The 24811-nt window shown below is 42.6% G+C and overlaps 1 protein-coding gene across 2 annotated transcripts in view; it reads left to right on the forward strand.

The window, feature by feature from the left end:
- The window catches only part of prdm16 (PR domain containing 16), a 172787-nt gene that overhangs the window by 81486 nt on the left and 66490 nt on the right, over positions 1 to 24811 (forward strand). For both annotated transcript variants that reach the window (XM_053624508.1, XM_053624509.1), the window contains exon 3: positions 6378 to 6428. In XM_053624508.1, coding sequence (XP_053480483.1) covers positions 6378 to 6428 — 51 coding nt within the window. The remainder of the gene's footprint in view (positions 1 to 6377; positions 6429 to 24811) is intronic.

Genomic DNA, 24811 nt, shown 5'->3' on the forward strand with positions numbered 1-24811 from the left:
ATTTCTCTTATACCACCGCAGTCTGCCTACACTTATATCTACATATTTATTAAAGGATGACATGTTGTACGTTTGATCTGGTTATAGTTATGGTTAATATTGTAGAACAGCTGCGAAAACATACGGCTTTACCGCCGACACTGGAGACTCCTTCCAAAAATGCTGTTTGCCTCCTTAGTATGTAAACTGGTTGTAAATGAAATATATTCTTTTTAGTAATTGCACTATGGCACTTTAAACAGCAATTATTTGACTTTATATTAAAGCCAGCTGTCAGAGTCAGCACCGCCTGTATGCACTATATTGTCTGGCCCTCCTGTATGATTATTACAGATCATGCTCTTAAATGGTTTATCAATAAACACACTCCGCACCTTGATTTATCTGTATTGCTCTGCCAATATGAAGTCTAGAGTCCTAAAAGGCCACAGCGACCTAAAGATGATGGATGATCACACCATGAGTAAGGATATGGCTCTTAATAAATTTGAGGCAGCTCGTTATTATAAACAGCGATGTCGATTTCTTTTAGACAGCGGTTCGTAAAGTGAAGTCCTGCTGCGTAGGTGTAGCTGCTGAGTTAGCTTACAGTTTACAGGCACGACGTGTGTTTTTCAGCGCTTTCAACTAATGAGATTTGTTCGTTTGGAACATTTCGATATCAATTTGTTCGCGAAAAAGAAACGTTTGAATGACATTTTTGCGAGGTTATGATTGTGTTGTGGTTATAGAAATCGTATAGAAACCACCGTAAGTATTTTATACTGTGAACCGTGCACAATTTGTAGAAACCTGCCTTGACCTTGAAGTAATACCTGAGGTGTTTTTGTCGATCATATCTGTGGGTTTTTTTGCTCTCCCACACACCCACCTCGTCCTGACTGAAAGCGAGGGCCACTGTTAGCTTTACTCGTGGTGATAAGTATTAAACAAACTTGCCTGCCGTAACCGTCGCTCCTCTCTCCTTTGTGTTCGCACAATAGGAATTCAGCATTCCTTTAGCCATCCGTTTCGCTGCCCGCCACGTCTTTCTCACACTCCCTGACAGGACAGGAGATGTTGATAAGAATATAATAGAGAATCAAACAATGCTAAGCTGGGAGCGATTATATTTAATTGCCCACGGTGGAGTGTTCACTATCAGTACTCCCTTGATGTTTGCCTTGGCCCTAAAAAGCTGCAAGCCCTCGACTTATTAAAGTCATCACGAATATATCAGATTGTCGCTAGTTTCCTGGTATTTACCGCTGAACTCTTTTCTGCTCTCGCTCAGAGTTTTTAATGTGTAGGCTCTTTGTTGAAATGTTTGTTAAGCAGTGAGAACAGTTCTGAGACTATTTATTTATTTATTTATTTATTTTTGCTTGCCTGATTTTGAAGACAAATGACTTTAGATGTAAAAGTCCAGCTGTGATACAATCTCACATCGTGCTCTATACAAACGTAATCCAAGCACGGCTATACACACGTTAATAACGGTATAGAGGAGGAGTAACGTATATAGAGTATGAATGAGCCACGTGTGTACGCCGTTCTTAATGTGTTTTGATATTTATATATTTATAACCGTGAGAAACGTGGTTTACATGGAACCATGAGGAGCGTGATGAGCGGACACTGGTTTCTGGACACACTTCACATTCCTCTCTCTCTTTCTCTCTCTCTCTCTCTATGTTTATTTTTGTCCACCTCGGACTGGGCGACTCACTAATCTATATGTCAGGAGATCAATAATGCGCCTTGGTCCACATATCTAAAAAGCCGTGCGCTTCGCCAAAACAAGAGAATATTCTCAATAACTGCGAAGCAAAACTTTCAATTAGTGGCTTTCTTCGTGTGGTTGTTTGAGCCAAAGAGATGCCACTCAGCAAGTTCAAAAGGCACTGAGGTTTGTTTTCTGGTGTTTCTTTTTGGAAACTTGTGGCTTTTGACATCCATAACCATCTATTGGCCGCGCTGCTGTATTGCCTCATATTATCCAGACTTGAGGAGAATTGTTTTTGGCAATGTGCACCGAAATTTCCCCCCACTGAAAAAGCCCTTAAAATGTGCTCGCTTTACTTCTTCAGCTTCAACGTCCAGCTTTTACAGCTCGGTGTCAGGCTCGTTCACAGTTCTTCACTAATTGCAATTAGAATAAAACGAAAGCTGTGACAAGGCAGCGTTGTCATTGGCTTGATTGAGGCTGTCTTTTCCTCAGCACTCAGCCCGTCACTTGTGTTAGGCTAAAGAGGGAAAAGTTGAAGAAAACCTATTATGTAAAATGAAGGGGTGTTTTCTTTGCCCGTTGTGTGTCTATTAAGACAGCTGGATGGCTGGGTTGGAAAAGCTTTGCTGGTTTGTGTGTGTGTGTGTGTGTGTGCATTGTGTGTTTGAGGGGTGAGGTTGTTTTCTTTTGTCTGTCGGTCTTCACTGTGTGTCATTATGAATAGAGTTGAAGGAAATGAAGGTGTGCTCATAAAGGTGTGCTTATAATGTTAATAACATTTTTTTCCCCAAGGGTGAACACATACACATTTACTCTCTCTCTCTCTCTCTCTCTCTCTCTCTCTCTCTCTCTCTCTCTCTCTCTCTCTCTCTTCTCTTCTCTTCTCTTCTCTTTTTCTTATATACACATACATCGGTGTTAAGCAGGTTAGAAAGTAGGCTGAAATCGTTTACGGTGTGTTTATTTTCGAAGTCCTCCACCATAGCACCTCTGTTTTTGGATACTCCTGAGCACTGTCAGCCTGACATGCTAATCACAGAACTTCTCGGCGATTTCATTTACATAAGAAGACCTGACAAGCTTGTGTAAGCAAACATAGCGAGACGCTTCTTAGAGGTCCAATTGTGCGTGTTACGTCTGTTTAGAAAAAAACATCGCCAATTCCCACCGGAGTATCAATGGCGCAAATTGTCCCATCACAAAAAGTAAGGGGGGGGGGGGGGGGCGAGTCAGAAGAGTCACTTTGAAATGATTCTGACATGCCATAAATCATACCAACGCTTGTGGCAAATCATACTTTCCAACCATCTAATTAATACACTATTTATTTACTTGACATGCACCCACACATATGGCCATCGCTCTCTGATGGTAAGTCATTTAACAAGCTGGGTGTTGGCCAAGTATGCACACACATTCTCTCTCTCTCTCTCTCTCTCTCTCTCTCCCTCTCTCTCTTGAAAATAGTACCTACTTACTACTACTTGTGTAGTATTTTACAAAATAGGCTCCACATCAATACTTGTAATTACAAAAAAAAATTCAACTATTAATTTTCAGTTATTTTAAGTTTCATGTCATTGAGCACAATAATTTAATGCATATATAAATATTGTCTATCCTAATAACAATGAACAGTGTCAAATACCGAAGGTGGAAATGATTTCAATCTGAAAGACATCAATAAAGCATTTTGTGGTTTCATATGCACCTGATATATATTTGTTATAATATAATTAATATTAATAATAGTGATTACTTGCCCAGGGTAAACACATACACATACTTACTTTCTCTCTCTCTCTCTCTCTCTCTCTCTCTGCCTCAGACTGCAGTGCAATTACACTACACACATTTATAAACATGCAGTAAGCATGTGTCTTTGTGTATCTGCGTGACTAAGTGTGTGTTCTAGTGTGTGGGTTTGTGAGTGTGCACCGCGAGAATCGCTTGCACATGTGCTGTGGTGTAGCAATGAAGCAAAGAGTAGACTTAAAAAAAAAAAAAAAAAAAAGTGGCTGCAGTTACTCGCTTTGGATTCTACACCATGCTTGTTTAAAACGTGTCATTCGAATGCACCGGCACCGTAACGCCGTTCTGGTCTGGTGTGGCTCTGACATGGCTACAGGATTGAATTATGTATGTAAGTAGTTTAAGTAGACTTGTTTGAGTATTTGTGATGTAATTGCTTCCACTTGGTTGGCTTGGATACAGTGACAGGCTCATTTAGGGAACCACAGCTTTTGGGCAGTGTGCAGCACTGCCAATCAAACGCTGATAAAGGGGTGCTGGGAGCGTATTGCGTTTTTGTTTTTGTTTTGTTTTGTTGTTGTTTGCTTTCCTTCGTTTTTCACGGGTTTTAAATACTCTCTTTTCAGCCCCACATCCTTTTGCACGTTTTTATAACCCGAATGGGTTGCACGCTCACTTTTAGGGCCTCCTTCCCAATTTGAATTGCATTTCAGCACGCTGCCAGAATGCGTTCGGATGAATTGAGAGAACCGAAGCAGTTGTGCTGACTTGTGGGTGAAGCAGCTCGACAGTCATGTCTTTTAAAACGCAACGTATTGTTTGTGTGTAAGACAGAATAAAGAAAAGAGTTTGTATAGTGGTTAGCTCCCGTACGTACACACACATGCACACAGGCACACACACACATACACACACGCACACTGACCAACAGCCAATCACGTGATACAGCTGTCAATTATGAAAAGTTCAGCTGCCTAACTCAAAAGGTAGCTATTGTATAATCATATACATATTCAAACTGTAGACCTTGCTGATCAACAGTTACTAAATGATGGCACAAAAATCATTCCAGACACACTGTCATGGAAGTAGCTATTGAGATTAAATGAACGGCTGTGGCACAGGTGATAGAGCGGGTTGTCCACCCTGCAGCTCTCACCTGGTTTCTCATTGATGCTAAGCAGGGTTGAGCCTGGCCAGTACCTGGATGGGAGACCTCTTGGGGAGAACTAAGGTTGCTGCTGGAAGTGGTATTAGTGAAGCCAGCAGGGGCGCTCACCCTGTGTATGTATAGTGACGGGAACACCTATACTGTAAAAACAGCACCGTCTTTCAGATGAGACGTTAAACTGAGGTCCTGACTCTCTGTGGTCATTAAAAATCCCAAGACACTTCTCATAAAAGAGTAGGCATATAACTCCAGTGTCCTGGCGAAATTCCCCTGTTGGCCCTTATCTATCCTGGCCCCCTAATATTCTCCATATCTGAATTGGCTAGATCACTCTCCTCTCCTCTCCACCAATAGCTGGTGTGTAGTGGGAGTTCTGGTGCAATATGGCTGCCATCGCATCATCCAGATGGATGCTACACACTGGTGGTGGTTTGAGGAGATTTCCCCCTCCCCATACAATGTAAAAGCACTTTGAGTGTCTAGAAAAGCGCTTTATAAATCTAAGGAATTATTATTATTAATCGTAGGGTTGGCGGTTCGACTCCCGGCCCACGTGACTCAGCATGCCGAAGTGTCCTTGGGCAAGACACTGAACCCCAATGTTAGCTTCCCGAAGGCAAGCTAACGCCTTGCATGGCAGCTCTGCTACCATTGGTGTGTGAGAGTGTGTGTGAATGGGTGAAGGAGAACCAGTCTAAAGGGCTTTGTAGAACCGCTAAGATTAAAAAAGCGCTATATAAGTGCAGACCATTTACCATTTACCAAGACGGGAAAGTATTAAACACAAATATATGATGAATAATAAACAGCGGACATTAGATGAAACATCGTCACCATTAAAACCCTTCTGTGCGAGCGTGCCTCGAGCGTAACTTAAAACTAATCGTTTAAAATAACATTTTCCTTATATCCATCTTCAAATACAGCAGTCTCAAAACAGAACGATAAAAATCTCTCGTTCCTGGATACAGCAGAATTGCCTTTTGTGTAATTCTGTTAGAGAGAGCACTATGAAATGCACCCATGTCAAGTTCAATACAGAACCACATGTTGGGTCACAGAGCCCTTCCTCACCCTCACACACCTTCCATTCAGAAGATGAGACAGGAAAAGGAGGCGGCTTTCGGATGGTGGAGATCAGCGTACTCCTGTAACACAGCCCAATAATCCCAGAGCGCAGCCCTCTTCCTCTCCTCCCCTGCCCACGAATGAATGAACGGCACACAGAGAGCGGTGAACTCACACGAGCTCCCATTATCTCCCGAAACCTGGAACAGACTCGGCTCTCATCAGAGCCGCGGCTCTAAAAGACACCGGCTGTAGTCTGGCGCGCGCCTCTCTAGATAAATATTCCTGAAGGCCCCTAATACCACCACGTCTCCTCCTCCGACTGTCTGCGCCGAGCGAAATTTCCTGCTCCCGTGAGTTAATGTCAAATCTATGAGCCTTTCATTTCAGCACACAAAGAGCGGGCTTCAGTCTGCGTGCGCCGGTCGGTGTGGGGGTGCAGGGGTCAAACGATGGACTCCTGTCTCATCACTCAGTGGCCGCTTTATGCTTTCTGCTCATCAGGTTTCAGCCCCCACGCCGCAGCTATTAGAACAGACAGCTTGAAAGAAAGCAACTTGAATCGATGTCCTTAATATTAATATTAATACCCATGTCCTGTCCTTCTGTTTGTTTTGTATTATACATGTGATTTTAAACTGAGCTGGGGGTTTAATGCTCTTTTCTTTTCCTCTACAGCAAATGCTGAATGATCACGAAGTGTCGTCACAGGATAGCTGCATCAAAAAGGTAAGCCTGAATGTGTGTCTGAAAACAACAACAACAACAACCCCAAAACAGATCATCACACACTCAAACTGTAGATGGAGAAGGTTCACAAGCAAGGGAGTCTTATTTACCAAACGCGTCACCAATAAAATAAATAAATCCTGTGAATGCAGTCATAATTTCTGTTTAAACATCTGTCAGAAAGTATGTGGATGTTGCTTTGGAGATAACAGAGAATCTCTCTTTATATACTGATTCCAGAACAAGTTCCACCAAAGGCTCAGGGTTAGGTTTAAGAGGTGATAAATTGATTGTAGGGGTGGCAAGCTTCGTTTCTTTTATGGCCCGTGTGAGAAGGTCGAGGCGGTGGTCGGGAGGGGGGTAAGAAAGGAGTTCAAGTGTAAAACCAATGGAGCATGAAAGAACAATGGCAAGACACCTGCTCGGAGAATCAGCACGAGTCTCATGTGAAGACCGCCTGAGAGGCAGCTGAAGTGTGCGGCTTTAGTTAATGACCCCGTTGGCTCTCACCAGGCTTCGGCCTTTCAGAAGTCTCTCGCTTTGAGGCTTTTATTCGATCAGAAATCGTCATTACATCGTCGTTAATGATCCCCGATTGTCAATTTGGGCCCTGCTTCACCTTCTAGTCTTGTGGCACGTGTCGCCTAGCATATTTAGGGCTTTTTCCAACATCCAGAATTATTCACAGTAATAATTACGACTCCTTAACGGGCTTTAAAAAATGTCCACTTAGACGTTGAAGTATAACCGGTGTCTTTTAAAAGGGAATAATAATAATAATAATACTGGGTTCATGTATAGATACGTGTATTCCTGCTTGTTTGTTGAGCTCCTACAATAAAAACATCCATGCCACATTATCTATAATATCATCATCTCGCTGTTCTCTTTCAATAATACCCTCCTGACCTTTCTAAAGACAACAAGCCAAAAAAAGGGTGGTTTTATTTCCCCGAGCTGAAAAGCCTTCTTAGCTTCAATCCCACAGGATGGGATAGATACAGGGAGAAAGGGAAGGTGAGAAGGATGAGGGGATCGAGGCTCAGCTCTTCTTTCATTTATTTATCCTCCTTCTCCAAACACAAACAGTTTCTAGACTCGCGGCAGGAGATGCCTATCGACGGCGGTGGGAGATAGGATCTGCCTTATTGCCCGTGATCGCCTGGGTATTCACGAACCCCCTTTCCACTCTCACACACTAATATTTCAGCTTTCCCAGAAGCCGCCAGATGTAATCTGACTGCTCACACTTTGTCCAAAGAGTGTGTGTGTGTGTGTGTGTATGTGTGAGTGCATCTGTATCTGTGGGTGTGGGTGTGTGTGTGTGTGTGTGTGTGCGTCTATGTCTTACAAACATGTAAGCTCACAGTGATCCGGCAGCGATAACACTGAGAGACATAAATTCATTATAGAAAATCAATGGCTTGTAATTGCATTCAGAACTGATCCAAAGAGAAGCCTGGGCAGATCCCCTGCAGCATTGTCCTGCGTCTGGCCCGATTCGAAATTAAAACATTCGCTCCATTTAGACTGCTTTATAAATGCGAAAGGGCCTAAAGCAGGCCTGTGATGCTTTAATGGGAAAGAGATTAATGACTCTTTTGACAAGCACCCAGAGATCACATTAATGTCTTTCTGGCCCTTACTGCCATGAGTCTTTTTTACTTGAGGTTAGAAAAATTACCACTGATATCTTATCTAAAAAAAAAAAAAAAAAAAGAAAAAAAAAAGAGCTATCGTATTGAAAAATATGCATCTTTGACATTCCTGAACCGAAAGCATGTCCCGAAGCTTGCCTTTCATGTTGTGGCAGCCTCCTTTTGTTCAGTTGGTGTGTACAGGGTCAGGTCATCGCTTTAACACTTTCTTTTCCCTCCGATGAGAAACAAAAAGGAGCAGAGGATAAGGGGAATGGTTAGACTGGACTCGGGTCAGCAGCATTAGCAGAGAGGGTCACCAGGGGGGTAAATAGACCTTTTAATGTTTGCTTTATCAAGCCAGGAAAATTTCCCTCCTGTAAAGATTCCATCTCAAACGATCCGTCAAATTTATGATGGGCTTATTATGCCCCAGAAACGCATTACAGGTCAGGAGGAGCGCTTTTCTGACCTGCGGGCAGCTCGCTCCAAATGTGATGATTGATTGATAATTATGATAATTTGTTTGAAATGATTATCTGGATACAATAATCGCTAGCGTGCAACCCCCCCCTCGTCGCATGCCTCCTCCCCCCCCCCCCTGCATTTTCGCCCACTCGTAACGCAGGGCCATCAGAAATGGCCTCTGGTTATGGACGGGATAGAAACAGGGGCCTCCCAGTCCAGTCCCCAGGGCCCAGGGGGGCCCCGGCGATGAATGATGACCCAGAGGAGTCTGAAATCAGAGGAGAATAAACAGGGGAAAGAAGAGGAGGAGAGGGACAGGGGGAAGGCTGGTAACTATCTGTAGCGGAGGGCAATTATACGCCAGGCCAGGCTGCCCCTGGGGCAGGAGCATGGACTGAAGAATGCAGAGGGCTCAGAATTCTGACCACCCAACACACACACACACACAATGCTGTATGAAAGGTGGGAAGTAAGAGGACGGTCTGGGAAAAAATGTTTCCTCCTGAAGTTTCTGTTCATTGTCTGAGCGAAAACAAATGACCAGGAAGTGGTAATAATTAACGAACATGTCTTGAAGGAACAAGTAAAACAAATTCTGAAAACAACTGTCGAGATTCCAAAGTAAATTAGGTTCTTAATTTAGTTTTTTCTTTCTTTCTCTAAAACCCCTCGTTTTAACTGTCAGTCGAGGATCTTTTTTTTTTTCTCTCAGGAATGTGACTCTACTGAACAACATGCCTGTTCGATTAAAACGGAAAGCCTTCTTATGCGCTTCAGCAGCAGACTGTCAAAAAACACTCAGCAATTGGATGTCGTTGGCTTCTTCTGTCACCAAGAGGGGAGGAGGCCTCCGCAGAAATAATATTTGTGGGGTTTTTTTGCTGTTTCTTTTTATAAGTAGGACTAGGAGATGACTTAATGATAATATCCTTTCTTTCTTCTCCTGGCTCGGTTACACTCTAACGGACGATCTGCTTTTTCCTCCGGAGCTCGCCGAAGTGCATTGTACTGTACACACACACACACACACACACACACACACACTCACACTGTTTGCTTACTCGAGGGAGCACTCACACACCAAGTCTGTGACATTTGAGTAAGACACCCTTGCGTGATGAACATCATGGACACACAACAGGGCTCTCAGATTGAATTTTACAATTCAACTACTGTCGTATTTGCATTTACATAATATCTAAAGCGAAATAAAAGTCCCCATTATACAAGGTTTTAACCTTTTTAGTTCCGTATATACTTTTCAATTCTGTTCTGAAAGAATGATTACATTATTTTTATTATTATTATTATTATTATTATTATTATTATTATTATTATCTGAAGTAGTTCAGAATTTCCAACACTTCCAACACATAGGAGTTCACACACTTGTCTAAATGACGTTCTAACAAGTGTACAGTGCTCTATATAGGGCCATTAAGTATGTAATCCTCATGTAATGAGCGTATATAATAAATAGGAGGCCATACGCTGTGTTGCAGGCGAAAAAATAGTATTAAAACTATATATTACTTCATAAAGAAGAGTTGAAGATGTCAGATTTTAATGTGGATCTCAGGTAGTGTAAGAAATGAAAAAAAAATCAATAAATAAATAATTGTTGGATGAGGGAGGAAGTGGTTTGAAAAAAATTTAAAAAATACCCCGTAATTATGATATTGCCTTCTTGAGCTTTCCGACACTGACGTGTCCTGTCTTAGGGTATGTCTTTTTTTTTTTTCTTCCCCCTTCTTTGACAAGAACTGAAAACAAACATGCCTTTCTGCCCTGTCTGTGGGAACTGTCCCTCACTGGACAGAATGCTGTCATTATGCATGATCTTCTTAGCATTCCCAGTTCCACATGCTTGAGTACAGTGTGTGCATGGAAAGGCCAGTGTGTACGCACGTGTGTATGTGTGTGTGTGTGTGTGAGAGAGAGAGAGTGAGTGAGAGAGAGTTTGAGTATGGAGTTGTCCATTGTGGCATGTGTATGGCTGCACACACCCTGCTGCTGCACTGGAATTCAAGTGGGAGAGTGAGATGAGGAAAGATGGAGTGAGAGAGCGAGAGGGATGAGAGGAAGAGGCGAGATGGGAAATGGAAGACTGCTGAAAGGGCAAAATATTAGCTTTCATGCACTGCTCTCACACTCTCGCCCTTTCTTTCCCAATCTTTCTCTGAATGCCACCCCACCGCACACAGCTTTTGAACAATGAGGGCAGAAAAGTGACTGAGATTGGTATGTCTTCTTCTTCTTCTTCTTCACTCTCTCTCTCTCTCTCTCTCTCTGTGAGAGAGTTCATGATGAGTGGGAGTTCATTAATTCTGTTGTGTGAATGAATGAATCCCCCTCTTGCACTACTCCTATAATAATGCCGTTGCCATAGAAACGGAGTATTTTAAAGAAGTCCGTTTAGGTGTTAGTATAGTCGGGCGTATTTTCATGACACATGGCGGTCTACAGAATTCTTGCAAGAAGCTGAATTTCATTTCTGTCAAAGGCTTCACAGACACATCCTCAGGCCCCACATTGTTGTGTGTCCAGCACAAGGGGGAGCATTTTTCAATTGCTCGAACATATTCTGTCCGTGTTAGACAAATTCAAAGAAACCTTTGTAAATGACTACACCAAGCGCACCACGGATGTATTTCATTCATCTTACCTAAGCAGATAATAAGGACAAGTAAGAGAAGTGGCCATGGTGGAAACGTTAACTTAACGAAGGATGAGACAAAAGAGTAGAACGGAAGAGTGAAGAGTGAGGAGTGCCGAGGGTTAGGAATGTCTGAATGCCCATGAGACAGGCTCTCTGCCAGTCAGTCGCTGTCTGACCAGGCCATGCCCAACCATGCAGAGGTCATGTGAACACAACCCCCTCACACTCCTCCGTCTCTCTGACATGTCTGCTTGCACATTCTCACCCCCAGTCCACCCCCCATGAATATTTCACTCAGATCAGATAAGAAAGCACCAGTGATTTGCAGTTTGTTCATCTTCATCATTTCTTTCGACACTGACTACGTTTACATGGACAGCAGTAATCTAATCATTGACCTTATTCTGAATAAGACAATATTGTGATTAAGGTGTTTACATGAGTCGTTTTTATAATATTCCTTTCATGTACCCGTTGTACATGTTATAGAACATAGATCGATTAACGGCACACGTCATTACGTCACCGCGCCACGCTGTCCTACGTTCCCTCCAGAATTTCACGTATCGACATACAGTTCGTCTCCGTTATGGTACCGTATAATGATAATGAGTCTTTATTGGTCACATATACATTAGAGCACAGTGAAATTCATTTCTTTACATACCCCAGCCTGTCAGGAAGCTGGCGTCAGAGCAAAGGGTCAGCCATAATACAGCACCCCTGGAGCAGAGAGGGTTAAGGGCCTTGCTCAAGGGCCCAACAGTGGCAGCTTGGTAGTTCTGGGGCTTGAACCCCCAACCTTCCGATCAGTAACCCAGAGCTTTAACCGCTAAGCCACCACTGCCCCCCCATATAGTATACAGTTTTATTTTTAATTTCACGAAAGCTTCGAGTGCAGGTAATTATTTGTCATGCTATACGTGCTAGTAGACGACTGCTTGAAGCTATGGGCTGTGTCCCAAACAGCATACTTACCTACTATATATCAGCTGAAATACATATATCTTGCCTACTATATAGCAGGTAATTACGCGGTTTCGGACGCAGCCGTGCTCTCTTGTTTGCCGTCAAACGGTTGAGCATTGCCGTGTGTGTACGTTTCCTGTCGCAAAATACGGTGAAAACTCCCACACGACGTTAATAATGTGAATAGTCTGTAATGCACGTCGATAATGCGACTAAAACACGAATACTCCACATGTTTAAATTCGATTTGTGTTTACTTCGAGTATGACTTTAATCAGATTAAGGTCATCAATAATCACTGTTTACATGGTAGTTTCTTAATCAGAGTATCGTCTTAATCCGGTTAATGTCGGATTACTGTTGTCCATGTAAACGTACTGACCGTTAGCCTCTGGACAAATTGAAGCACTCAGTTCACACGTAGAAACCCTTATTTTATATAAAACTTCCAGAATTTGTTCACCTAATCTCAATCCACTGCATCTCATGTGCATGTGTAATTACTCTGAACAGTTAAAAAAAAAAACAAAAGTAAGAGCAGAAACGTCTTATTGGATTAAACGAGAGTTTAGGAACAGTACGTAAGGAACACCGTTAAAGACGAATAAAACACGACAGGGCATGCTGATGTAGGAAATGAATCAACGTCACGGCAGTGTGATATGGAATGAGACAAACGCTGCATTTCTAATTTGCCTACTATCCATCTGAGATTAGAATTAGTGTGTCCCGAATCGTAGTTTATCGAAAGGAGCATCCCAAAGGTTCGGGGATGGTCTGCTGTTTCCGACGGTATAGATTTTCAGAGTAGGGATGTGAGGACGCTTTTCCAGGATAATATTTAGTCGGCCCTCCTCGCGGGAAGGAGGAGGAGTTTCGTGACGGTTTGCTTTGCCGAATCCAAGGGCGCATTTTAGCGAGATGTGAACCGTGGAAAAGTAAATCAAGGGAACGGTAAATGAAATGATATTGTGTAAAATTATATGAGGAATTTATAATAAAGGTGTTGTTACAGAAAAACCTCAGCATAACAACAAATATATGTTTTTCTTTGTTAAATACTGTCATTTTCTTCTAGTATTAGTCTTAGATTAGAACTGCTCTTATAGAAATGATGAGGTTTGAGAACAAGCACATTAATATAAACACCTTCTGGCCAATCAGATTTGAGAATTCGAAAATACACCAGAAAAAAAAAAAAAAAACAAGCTTCATCTGTCCTTATGTAGTTTGATCCAGCTTTTGATACACTGTACCAGTGCAGCTCATTCCACTTCCTCAAACTTTCACTGACTTAGAGTCTTAGATGGAAGAATTTATTAGCCTTTAAAAAAAAGAGAAAAAAGTATGTGTTTTGTGCAGATATTTATTATTAACTGCTCCACCAGCTGTGTTTACACTTCCATGATCAGTGTGTTCGAGGTACACAGGTTTGCAGTACTTTTCTCAATACAGGGAAATGTGTCAGTCCTTGTGTCAGTCCATGCTACAGTACACTTCAGATGTGGAAGATTCGATAAATAAAACGCTGTGTACATTATCCAATTTTTGTTTCTATTATTAGAGAAGCACATTTATCAGTACCACGTTTGACACCAGCATTGTGCGCCTCTTTTCTTTCTGCCCTTTTTTTTTTTTTAAAGAAAGATCTGCACTACCATGCCCACCTGTGCTTTCTTGCACAGCCTTGTCCCAAACAATCCGAACTGAAGTTTACAAACGGCACATTTCTCATCCCATTGTGCTGCTTGTCACCTAAACCTGCGCCTCTCAGAATAGAGCCTCGGCTCGGCTTGTTCAGCGGATCATGTGGCCGATGCCGGAGCTCTCGTTTCTAAGATGGCTGACCTCCGCTTGCACTCCAGAGATTGCTAATCGTGCCCACTGAGACACACTTGTTTACAGAGGAACAATTGAAACTCGTATATCTGTACTTGTGTATTAACACAGAAATCATCACGCTGGTGCTATCTCAGAAAAAAAGAAGAAGAAAGAAAGAAAGACATGAAATCATGTAAAGAATGTAAAATTTTTTTATAATGTATTGCATCTGATTCATTTTCCTTGCTTTTTACAATTATTTGCTGACTGTGCATTTAGCATGCTTTTCATGGTTCAGTGGTTCAATTACACATTTTGTGCTAAGAAAAATTCATACATTGAAATTGATCTGTGAATTTAGATTAATATTTATACAAAAATATTCTGTATTAAATGTCCTTTGTTTGTGTGTGTGTGGTGTGTGTGTGTGTGTGCTTTCAGGACTACATATACATTATCACTATGAACAGATAAAATCCCTTTTGAATCCGATATCAGTGTGAGGTCCAGATGTGTGTGTGTGTGTGTGTGTGTGTGTGTGTGTGTGTGTGTTGTAACATGCCTCCATCTGTGGCACACATGGGATATATTCTGTAGTAGTTCTTAGTAGAAATAATTCATGGGTCACTCGCAGACATACTCCGTGATACTTTGCAGCTTCTTTGCTGTAAATGAGCCTGGCTGCAGCACGCGCGCGCACACACACACAAACACACATTAAAATGCCATAATTAAACATTTATACATTATAAAAACATTTAAAAGGCTTTATCGATTGATGCATAACAAAATTCATGAAATAGAGATGAATTTGTACTTTTATTGTGCTTTTTTATGCTGTTAAACATTCGATTTTTGAATTTTAAATGACGGGTTAGCACATTAGAACTTTATTTGCCCCTTAAAATAATATATATATATATATATATATATATATATATATATATATATATATATATATATATATACACACACACACACACACACACACAAATAATTAAGGGTGAAAGGGTTTAATACAATAGTCATGTGCATTATTAGCTTTTTTTTGTAAAGCAAGTTTTAAATAATTCTGATCACTTGCAAAACTTCCTTCCATAAGTGCAGGTCTATTTCCTAATATTTCTTAATATGAATCATCTGTGCTTAATATATTAGGCTGCTTCCACACAATAATTAAAACGATTACTCTAATGATACTTCAAAGAATTCCAAAGGGAGTGCCCCTTTATCCGGACGTGAGGATCAAACTAAATGAAATGCACAAAAACAACAAAAGAGTTGTGTGTGGAATTAGTAAATAAGCAGGCTAAAGTCTGAGTCGTGCTAAGCTTTTGCAAATTGCCTCCTGCATCAGACAAGTTAATAAAACACGGATTCACACACACACACACACACACACACACACACACACACACCCTCCCCCCTCCCCTCAGCGAGCGACGTTCGGGCTCGGAGGGTTTAATCTTCATTATGGAGCATTACCCCACTGCGAGCTTTCTGGTTCAGCCTGGCACCACCATGCCGGTACCCACACACACACACACAAGCACTGACCTCACCCGCTCAAATGAACTGTTAAATAACTCCACCTAATCCTGAGACCCTGAAACAATAGGTGCTTGGAACATCCATTTTCCTTCCATCAATCAAGCTCTGGGGCTTTAGAGATTTATCATTAATTAATGCGCACAGGGAGCGGGGCAATCTCGAAAAGAATCTCGCAAAGACGGCTTGCGGAGAGAGAGAGAGAGAGAGAGAGAGAGAGAGAGAATGAAGTGAGAGAGCCCACTGTATATCACCCTGCTAACAAACATTGCTAATCCTTTCACAGTCGAAGGTTTTTCAAGACATGCGACCATTACCTTGAATAATTTGGGTATTGATTGTTTGCTGAAGAGCTCGTGTTTATCTAATTAGTCCCATCAAAGCCTGCGTTACTTTACCCTAGGGACAAAACCATTTCGGCTAATGAACTGTTGCTCTTCATTTCTTAATTAGGGCTTAATAATCGGGATCGGTCGCAGATTCAGTGTGCGCCACCGTGGCCTTGCGACTTCATGCGCGCGCCCGATCCTCAGCGCGTCACCAAGCCGAGGGCTTCATTTAATATGCTAATGCGCGCGAGCAGGGCCAAGAGGACGAGCTGAATATCCGCGAGTCATTAGGATAATTAGAGAGGAAAGGCAATTGAGTAAACAGGGTCGTTAGCCTGTCACCCCTAATTAAGCCATTAAAGAGACACGGGGCAGAGGGTGTCGTGTTAATTAACGGCTGCTCGCAGAGAAGAGTGTTCGACACACAAATTATCTGATCGAGAAACAATGATTAGGCGAAGCAGGGGGGCCAGAGGGAGAGGTGCCGAGGAGTCCTCATCCGTGTCCCGCACAATGCTAATGACTCATCCTTAATAATCCTTTTATTCTGCCAAACAGCTCCGTTTAGGTTCCACGCATCCGGAACCAATGAAAAGCATAAAAGCGCGAGCGCAATCCTGTTTAGGCGCCTCTTACACCAATTACACACGTCCTCTAGCACGTTAACAGACACGCCAGTCTGTCATCTGCGTTTGAGGTTTAGAAAAAGAAAAAAAAAAAAGACTTTCAGTTGTAGTCTTGAGCCCATTTGGTTTCATTTGTGTAGGTTTTGTCATGTGTGGCCTATTAATTCAGGATGGCTTCTTTTTTATTATTATTATAAAATATTATAAAATAAATAAATGGCCGTAGATGCACTTTTGGGAAAAAAAATAAAAAATAAAAACTCAAAAAAACACTCCAGACAAACTCTAACTCTCTCTCTCTCTGCTCTTTGCTTTTTTCGAAACCCACTCTCGGATACAAAGGTACCAAACTGTGCTTTTCTTTGTTACTGAGGTCCTACAGTAATGGGGACATGCTTCTCTACGTCTAGGGATGGATTATTATTTATTTTATTCATTTATTAGCTGGGAAAGTGCATGTGGTGCGGTTTTGCACTAAAATATACGTAGTAAAGGTATAAAACACACACACACACACACACACACACACACACACACACACACACACACAAAGCATGTCCCCTTAATAGTACCACATCAGTGACAAGGAACGTTCGGTACCTTCACTTCCGTGAGTTTCCAGAGAGTTTCCATTCATTAATGTTCGGAAAGACAATCAGATATCCATGATGATGAATAAATAACTCGGTGATGGATTGCGTAGCAGCAGGAATCAGCCTGATATTGATGTAAGGATTGGGGGGGTAAAGGAATCTGGGTCCGGTTTAATTATGCAGTACATTATGTATACATGCATGTGTTTGTTTATGTTTCTAGGTTATATCTCATTACTCAGGCGAATCAGATGCACGACAAAAGAAGCTTTTATGAGAGATGCCGGAATAATGTGGAGCTGGTGGAGAGCTTAAACAGGGCATTATCATATAAAATACGCTATCAGGATGTGATGCAGAACATTAGGCAAGGAATCACCAAAGAGCGGCTCGCAATAACTCACAATACAGAGGAACGCAGCGACGAAGAGCACAGCCATTTATTTTGATTGAGACGCTTCAGGACGTTTCCTCCGCACGTATCAAAGCAAACGCACGAGCGTTTTCGTTTTTAATATCAGTTCACGTCACGTTATCGGGTTGTACTTTTATTAAATCCTGATCCAGATTTTTTTTTTTTTTTGCGTAAAATGCGTAAATGTAGGCTACTGTGTGTTTACAGTATGGGACTTTTTTATATGCGGTTATAGGCTACCTTTGCGCCAATTTAACATCATGGAACATGTGTCTTAATTAATTTTAAAAAAATAATAAATAAAAAAAAAGCCCTGCAAGTGGAAAAATGATTAGTTGGTAAATTTTCAGCTTCAATCGCAATAATGCTGGCTTGGAATTATTTGCCTTTACCACTGCTTTCCTCTTTTTTGTCATTATTGTGGAGGTGATTTAAGATCTTGCCCATAATGGCAATACTTTGACAAACATGACTTCTTAGCAGGAGATTTGTGTCAAGTATTTCTGAACCAGCACATAAATGAATTAGTAATAAAATGGACTTAGGCCGTAATAGCAGGGGTGCCCATTATTGGAGTTCTAATCACTAAAGAGATGCCATTCAATTGCCTCAAGAAGGCGCTTTTTCCCCCCGCCGCTTTGCCGGCCACCGGATTTCATAAAGTAACACGTTTTTAATGGAAGGTGCTCTGCTTGAGCCGAGGACCCCAGTAGGTTTTTTTTTTTTTTTTTTTTTTTTTGCAGGTCTGAGTTTTGATTACTGCTGGCAACAGGCTCTTAGCTCTGTTCCCAGGGTCCCAGCGTGCGTGCCGAGGCTCTGGAAATTACAGCGGGGAAAAGGGGCGAAAGTGCTCCTCTGCATTTAGTGCATTTAATCAGCCGCTCATTTTATATTATTTTTTTTTCTTCTTTTTGATAGTCAAACAGTAGTTAATTACAGTTGCACCTGCCCACGGGTGTCGGGGTGGATCGTTGTTAATGAGGGATCTAGAGCGCCTGCGTCTTTTCCTGGAATATATAAAACTCCAGGGGATGCGCCGCATGGCCTCGCCAGCTCGCCACTTATGCCTGCCGCTCGCCGCGTCATGATTGACAGCGGAGACAGGAGGAGAAAAGAAGGAGCTCGATTTTGATTCCATCTCTTGTGTTTGGAGAAATTATAGATCTCTGCCCTCAACTTCAGCAAGAGAGAGAGAGAGAGAGAGAGAGAGAGAGAGAGAGAAAGAAAGAAAGAAAAGGAGAGAGAGAGAGAGAGAGAGAGACTTGTTTCTCAGGCCTAATTTTTTAAAATTGCGTATGTATTTTTCTCCCCTTAAAATCTTACTTTTCTTAGATTTAACCTAGCTTCGGTACTTCTGACTTTGATTTTTTATTAATTTTTTTTTGGAATTAAAAAAAAGGTTTCCGAACTACGTCGTTTTCTTCTGATGTCACTCCTTAGAAGTCGTTAGTGTTTAAAGAAGAAGAAGAAAAAAAGACTCCTTCTCTTTCCCTCTCTGCTAGTTCCTCTCTCTTTCCCTAAGGTGAAGGAGAGAGGGAGAGATAATGAGATGAAGCGACTAGGGCTATTAGAGGACTATTCGATTGAGTCGGCCGTCCCAAAACAAGATGTGCTCGGTAGTGTACACTCTGCTGGACACCAGATCAGAGCGCATTAAAGGTGACCTCTATGTCAAGAGTGCTGATCAAAAAGCAGGTGCAAACAGGCTCACACACACACACACACACACACACACATGCAAAGACAGAAAATGTCACACACAAAACTCACACTGAGAAATAATTTTGTTTCTGTTGTGGAACTATTTATTTCCCATATTGAGCTTAGTGTTGAATGCAGCTGCTCTCGATTTATCCGTCACCTCAAAGGTTGGGTCTGTGTTTCTTCCGTGTGTGTGTGTGTGTGTGTGTGTGTGTGTGTGAGAGAGAGAGAGAGAGAGAGAGAGAGAGAAAGGGTGAAAGAGAAATATTCGTCTGGTCCGATGCCACATCCTGACCTCTTTCATTCTTTCACGTTTAATTTTTTTCCCCTCACACACCTCCTCTCCCTTAGTCCCCCCCTGCTGTGCTATAATCTATTCTTTGCTCTTCTATCGGTAACCATATTTGCCACACCCAATCAGTTTGATTGATCATCAGCAAGGCCACAGGCTGGGCAATCAGCTGGGTCTTGGCGATTTCCCCACAGACGCACAGTTCTTGACAGCACCATAAACTGGCCATTCATCAAAGTGTCCCCAGTCCTGGACGATGGCGCTGCCCCGCGGCTCACTGTCATACACAGCTCCAAGCACACCGGCAAAGTCACACACACCCGTCCGGACCTTTGCGACCTGTGTGCGCGAGTGTCGTGCATCAGTGTATCAAAGAAACAATAACGAACGCAGCCCACCGCTCCGCCACGCCTGTTTATTTATTTATATTTATTGCATGCCCAGGTCTGGCACCGATGTTCTCCGGCTCGCTCAAGAGTCTCGGCTGCTCGACGAAATGGATCAGGCCCTAAAGCAATATTGACTGAATAGAAATATAAGATGAATGATGGCCCTAACGCGATATCCACACACACCGAGGTCGTGATAATAAAGCATTTATCAGACCTCTGTTACTTAGACACATACCCACACACTCACACAGTGTTAAATACAGAGCGCAGGGGGAGGGCCACAGACGGTTCAGAACGCCATTGAGGGAGCTTGGAATTAGCTCCTAAAGTACACTTAAAAGCCAGCAGCGAGTATGAGAACACAACGGTGTGGAGAGAGTGAGAGAGAAATGGAGGAGGACGGAGGAAGAAAAGTACGGGAGGGGGGTGGGGGGTGTCATATATAAAAAAAAAAAACTCAGAGGAGAGAAGGAAAGAGAGAGAGAGAGCAGGAGAGAAAAGAGTGGCAATGGAGCATAGAGTGTGAGCGTGAAAGAGAAGGCGAGCGTGAGTGGTTCTGCTTTCCGAGAGCGTCCAGAGAGTTAAAGAATGCTGCCGCTCACCAGGCTCCTCTGTGTTTTACGGCACATGGGTCAATAGCAATAATAAAAGAGATATTCATGGACATAGAGTTCTCCCACTCTTTTGCCGCCGCCCCCACCCCTCCCCTGGCATATCATCTAGTTATTTAGAAGACGTCTCGTCCCGGGCGTTCAGGGAGCCCATGAATCTGCCAGCGCCTGTACACTTAGGGGCCCGTAGTCAAGACAAAAGAGCCTCTGCTGACCTGGTCACTAAACCCTGTCAAATAGAGCCATTCCTCTTCAGGCCAGGACTAATGAGTTCCTCAAGCCATGCCCGCTTTAGGAGCACATGCTAACATTGAGCCTGCTAGCACACAAAGTGAAGAGGTTGTAGTTGTAGTATTCGGGACGGCGTTTTGTTTTCCTAACGATTTGATTATGATTTACGAGGTTACGAACGATCGTGGATAAATAGATATCGTAAGAGTGGCAGACGTTAATTACGGCCGCGCAAGCTGCTTGTACGTTTAATTACGATGTGTAGAGATTGACTTTTAAAGCGTGGATTCAGAACAGTCATTTATCAAATAAGGGATCAAAAGTGTGGGGGGTTTTTCAGCAGGCTTTGTTGTGCTTTCGATTGGGCCGCACGGGTTTTCCCTTGGAGTCGGATGATAAAAGACGCCAACAAACAGGCACCGTTCGACGTGGCGTACGGAAGTTAGCACTGCTAAGCCAGACACGTTAGCCAATCGTGTTTAGCCTGACAGTCAGTACGTTTACATGGACAACAATAATCCGATATTAACCTGATTAAGACGATACTCTGATTAAGAAACTACCACGTAAACAAAACATTTCTGATGAGCCTAATCCGACTAAAGTCACCCTCGAAGTAAACACAAATCAAATTAAGACGTGTGGAGTGTTCCTGTTTTTGTGTCTTATAGACATGTACACACTTTAATCACATTATTAACATCGTGTGGGAGTTTTCACCGCATTTTGCGACAGGACACGTACACACACGGCAGCGCTCAACCGTTTTACGGCAAACAAGAGAGCACGGCTGCATCCAAAACCTATACTTGTAATTCTATATACTACATTGTAGGTAAGTATGCGGTTTGGGACGCAGCCCACGGCTTCAAGCAGTCGTCTATTTACACGTATAGCATGACAAATAATTAGCTGCATTTGAAGCATTCGTAAAATTAAAAATGAAACGCCCAAAACTGTATACGGTACCATAACGAAGACGAACTGTATGTCGATACGTGAAATTCTGGAGGGAACGGCATGGCGTGGCGCGGTGATGTAATGACGTGTGCCTTGAATCGATCTATGTTCTATAACATGTAACACGGGAACATGAAAGGAATATTCTAATAATAACTCATGTAAACACCTTAATCACAATATTGTCTTATTCAGAATAAGGTCAATGATTAGATTACTGCTGTCCATGTAAACGTAGTCAATGTGAAGACTATGTTTCCAGCCTCTGTTTCCGAGTCCAGTAACACGGGGAGCTTTATGCGCACATTCAGGATATGGGGGTTATCCTGGATGACCTGCCTATTGAGTCCCACTGCTGCCTGTAAGAGCAGGAGTGTGGCAGGGAGGAGCATGCTAACACTCCACCTAAACTAAACTAAACTCAAATAACTAGCTTTCCACAAACAGGACACAAAGCACAAACATAAACAGTGGCATTATTTTTGGTGTAGTATTATTTCTCAAAGAACCTTTGATCCCATCCCAGTGGATTTCCATTCTCATTTAGCCAAATAAAAGTTACGTCATATGCGCGCATAGTGTGCAAGTGTATGTTTAATATCTTTTTATATATATGTATGTAGTGGTGAGTGTGTGGTGCATGGCATGGTGTGTGAGGAGGATATGTGTGTGTGTGTGTGTGTGTGTGTGTACCACGTACACACGTACCACGTTCCAGGCTCATAAAACACTGCACGGCGTCCTGCTGCTTTTTTCAGAGAGCTGTGTTTTGATGTCCAAGCAGCTCACAACCTTGGACATAGATATACCACAGATATAAATGAACGTTTCATAATAATCGTAACCAAGCATTCGTCTTGCGAAAACAAAAATCCAACCAAAATATAAGCATCGTGTCATTGATCATATTTATTTCATGTTTTGTTTTGTTTTTAAACTATAAACTATACATAAACGATATATTTATAACCCATGCACCCGAGACGCTCAAAGTATGACTGTACAAATATCACACTTTCTATCTACTGAACCCTATATGCTGTTTTATGGCCTGGTGCATGCATTCCTGTCACGTAACGCGCTCTCGGAGCTTGTTTGTGTTCCTAAGGCCTGGCTCGTCTACACGAGGGGTCTTTCCCACTTTCCCAGCACTCGGAGCCATTCTCTCCCAACTTCCTGTGCTCTCACCGGGAGGAAAGGTCTGTTTGTGTTGCCACGGAGACGTGCTGAAAGGAGCCGGACCTTCCTTCGTCTCCTTCAATGCTCCTCTCCTTCAGAAACAAAACAAAATGGTGTGAGCAAGAGAGAGAGAGAGAGAGAGAGAGAGAGAGAGAGAAGTTCTCCGTTCTTGTAGGGAAACTCCGAAGCGGGCCGCATTTCAAACAATTGCAGGAGGCTCCTATTAGTTTGTGTGTTGTGATAAGGTGGCTCAGTGAAGCGAAGGCCAGCTCTCGCCCACAGCTCCCCTGATTTTTTTTGTTGTTGCTTTTTTTTTGACGTTTTTGGATTGGACAGCGCATAAACGAACAGAACAGAGGGCGGACGGAGCCTCGAGCCGGCCTCCGGCTCTCAGCTTTCGCGAGCCGACCCAGGCCGCAGCTGTTTACCGCGGGGCCGACAAGGTGACAAGTCAATGTGCAGTCTATTTACACAGAGCTGATGGTGTCAGTTCCCCTGTCGATGCACCGAGGTTATTTATTTATTTGTGTTTTTTTTTTTTTTGTGCATGCTATATATAATACCTTTTGAATGTTTTTGTCCCTCTCTGGCGATTTGGCAGAGTGTGACTGCTGACACCGTAGATAAATGCGTCTCTGACCCCAGAATCCTCCGCTGGGTTTATTTGTGAATTTCATTGAGTTAAGGCTTTATAGCGTACAGTGTGTGTGAGTGTGTGAATGTGAGTGTGAGTGTGTGGTCCTCTCTCTGGGAGCTGTACCCGCTCCAGAGATCCTGCTGTGTACAGGCGCCCTCTGTTGCCTGTTTGTGTTGTGAGAGTTGTACGTCTGTGTGTTTCCACACACCTCCAGTGTAAAAAAAAAAACAAAAAAAACCTTCCACTATACTAAAGCAATGTGCCATAAAGCCAAATGAGGCATTCTGCAGTGGAGGGCCCTATTGAGTAAACAAATCTCTCTCTCTCTCTCTCTCTCTCTCTCTCTCTCTCTCTCTGTGTCTGTCTCTCAGGTGCCACTGAACAGACAATGTCATTTCTTTCCCTTTCCTGTGTCATCACGAATCGTTTCTTTGTTCTGTTTCTGCTAACGTGAAAGGGATTTTGTCAGGGTACGAACGAAAAGAAAAGCGCAGCATGTTGTGAAGTAATAGTTTAACGTTTGTGGACTATCAGAGGAGCAAAGTGTTTGGATAACTGCAGAATGTTTGGCTTTCCCCCTTCAACGTGCCTCGAAAACGATCCAGCGAATGGAGCTCACTCGGCTACCATTCAGGCATCGACGTATCCTCAGACGAAGCCGCTTCAAAGGTTATCACCGGCTAGATGCGAGTTTCACTTTGTGCAGACTTGTTGTGCATGGTACTTTGTCTGAAGTTAATATTGGGGTGATGATTTAATATTGATTCCAAAATATTATTGAAAAAAAATTGATTTAAAATTTACTAGCCTATACATTGAAAAAAAAAATATATATATATATTTCCTCAACTTTATATTTTTTAACACCAATAATTTTAGATCATTTCATTGAGTTTTAAACCCACCTTCAAACCCCCCCACCCCCCACCCCCACCCAAAAAAAAAAAACCCCTGGAGTGTCGGGAAATGTAATATCACATGCAGCCCAACTATAAGTGCTGCTCTCAACTGCTCTTAAACTAAAAAGGAAATTGAGAGTTTAAATTGCAGTTGGTTTGGTTTTCCGCGTCCATCCTGGAGCAGGGTTGGATTCCGAGACGCAGCTCTGTTTCAGTGCACAGAGCGAATGAGAGGCGTGAGAAAGCCATGCGAATTTCTGCCCTCCGCTTCCTAAAAGCACCTCTCTTTTATCAGCCCCTGACTAGTGCTCCTGAACAGCAAACCTGCTGTTATTTCACTGATCCTCCATGGCACTCACTATCCCTGCCAAATCTCTCTCTCTCTCTCTCTCTCTCTCTCTCAGAGTAAAGTGTCG

This window comes from Ictalurus furcatus, chromosome 5 (assembly GCF_023375685.1).
Source record: "Ictalurus furcatus strain D&B chromosome 5, Billie_1.0, whole genome shotgun sequence".
NCBI lineage: Eukaryota > Metazoa > Chordata > Actinopteri > Siluriformes > Ictaluridae > Ictalurus > Ictalurus furcatus.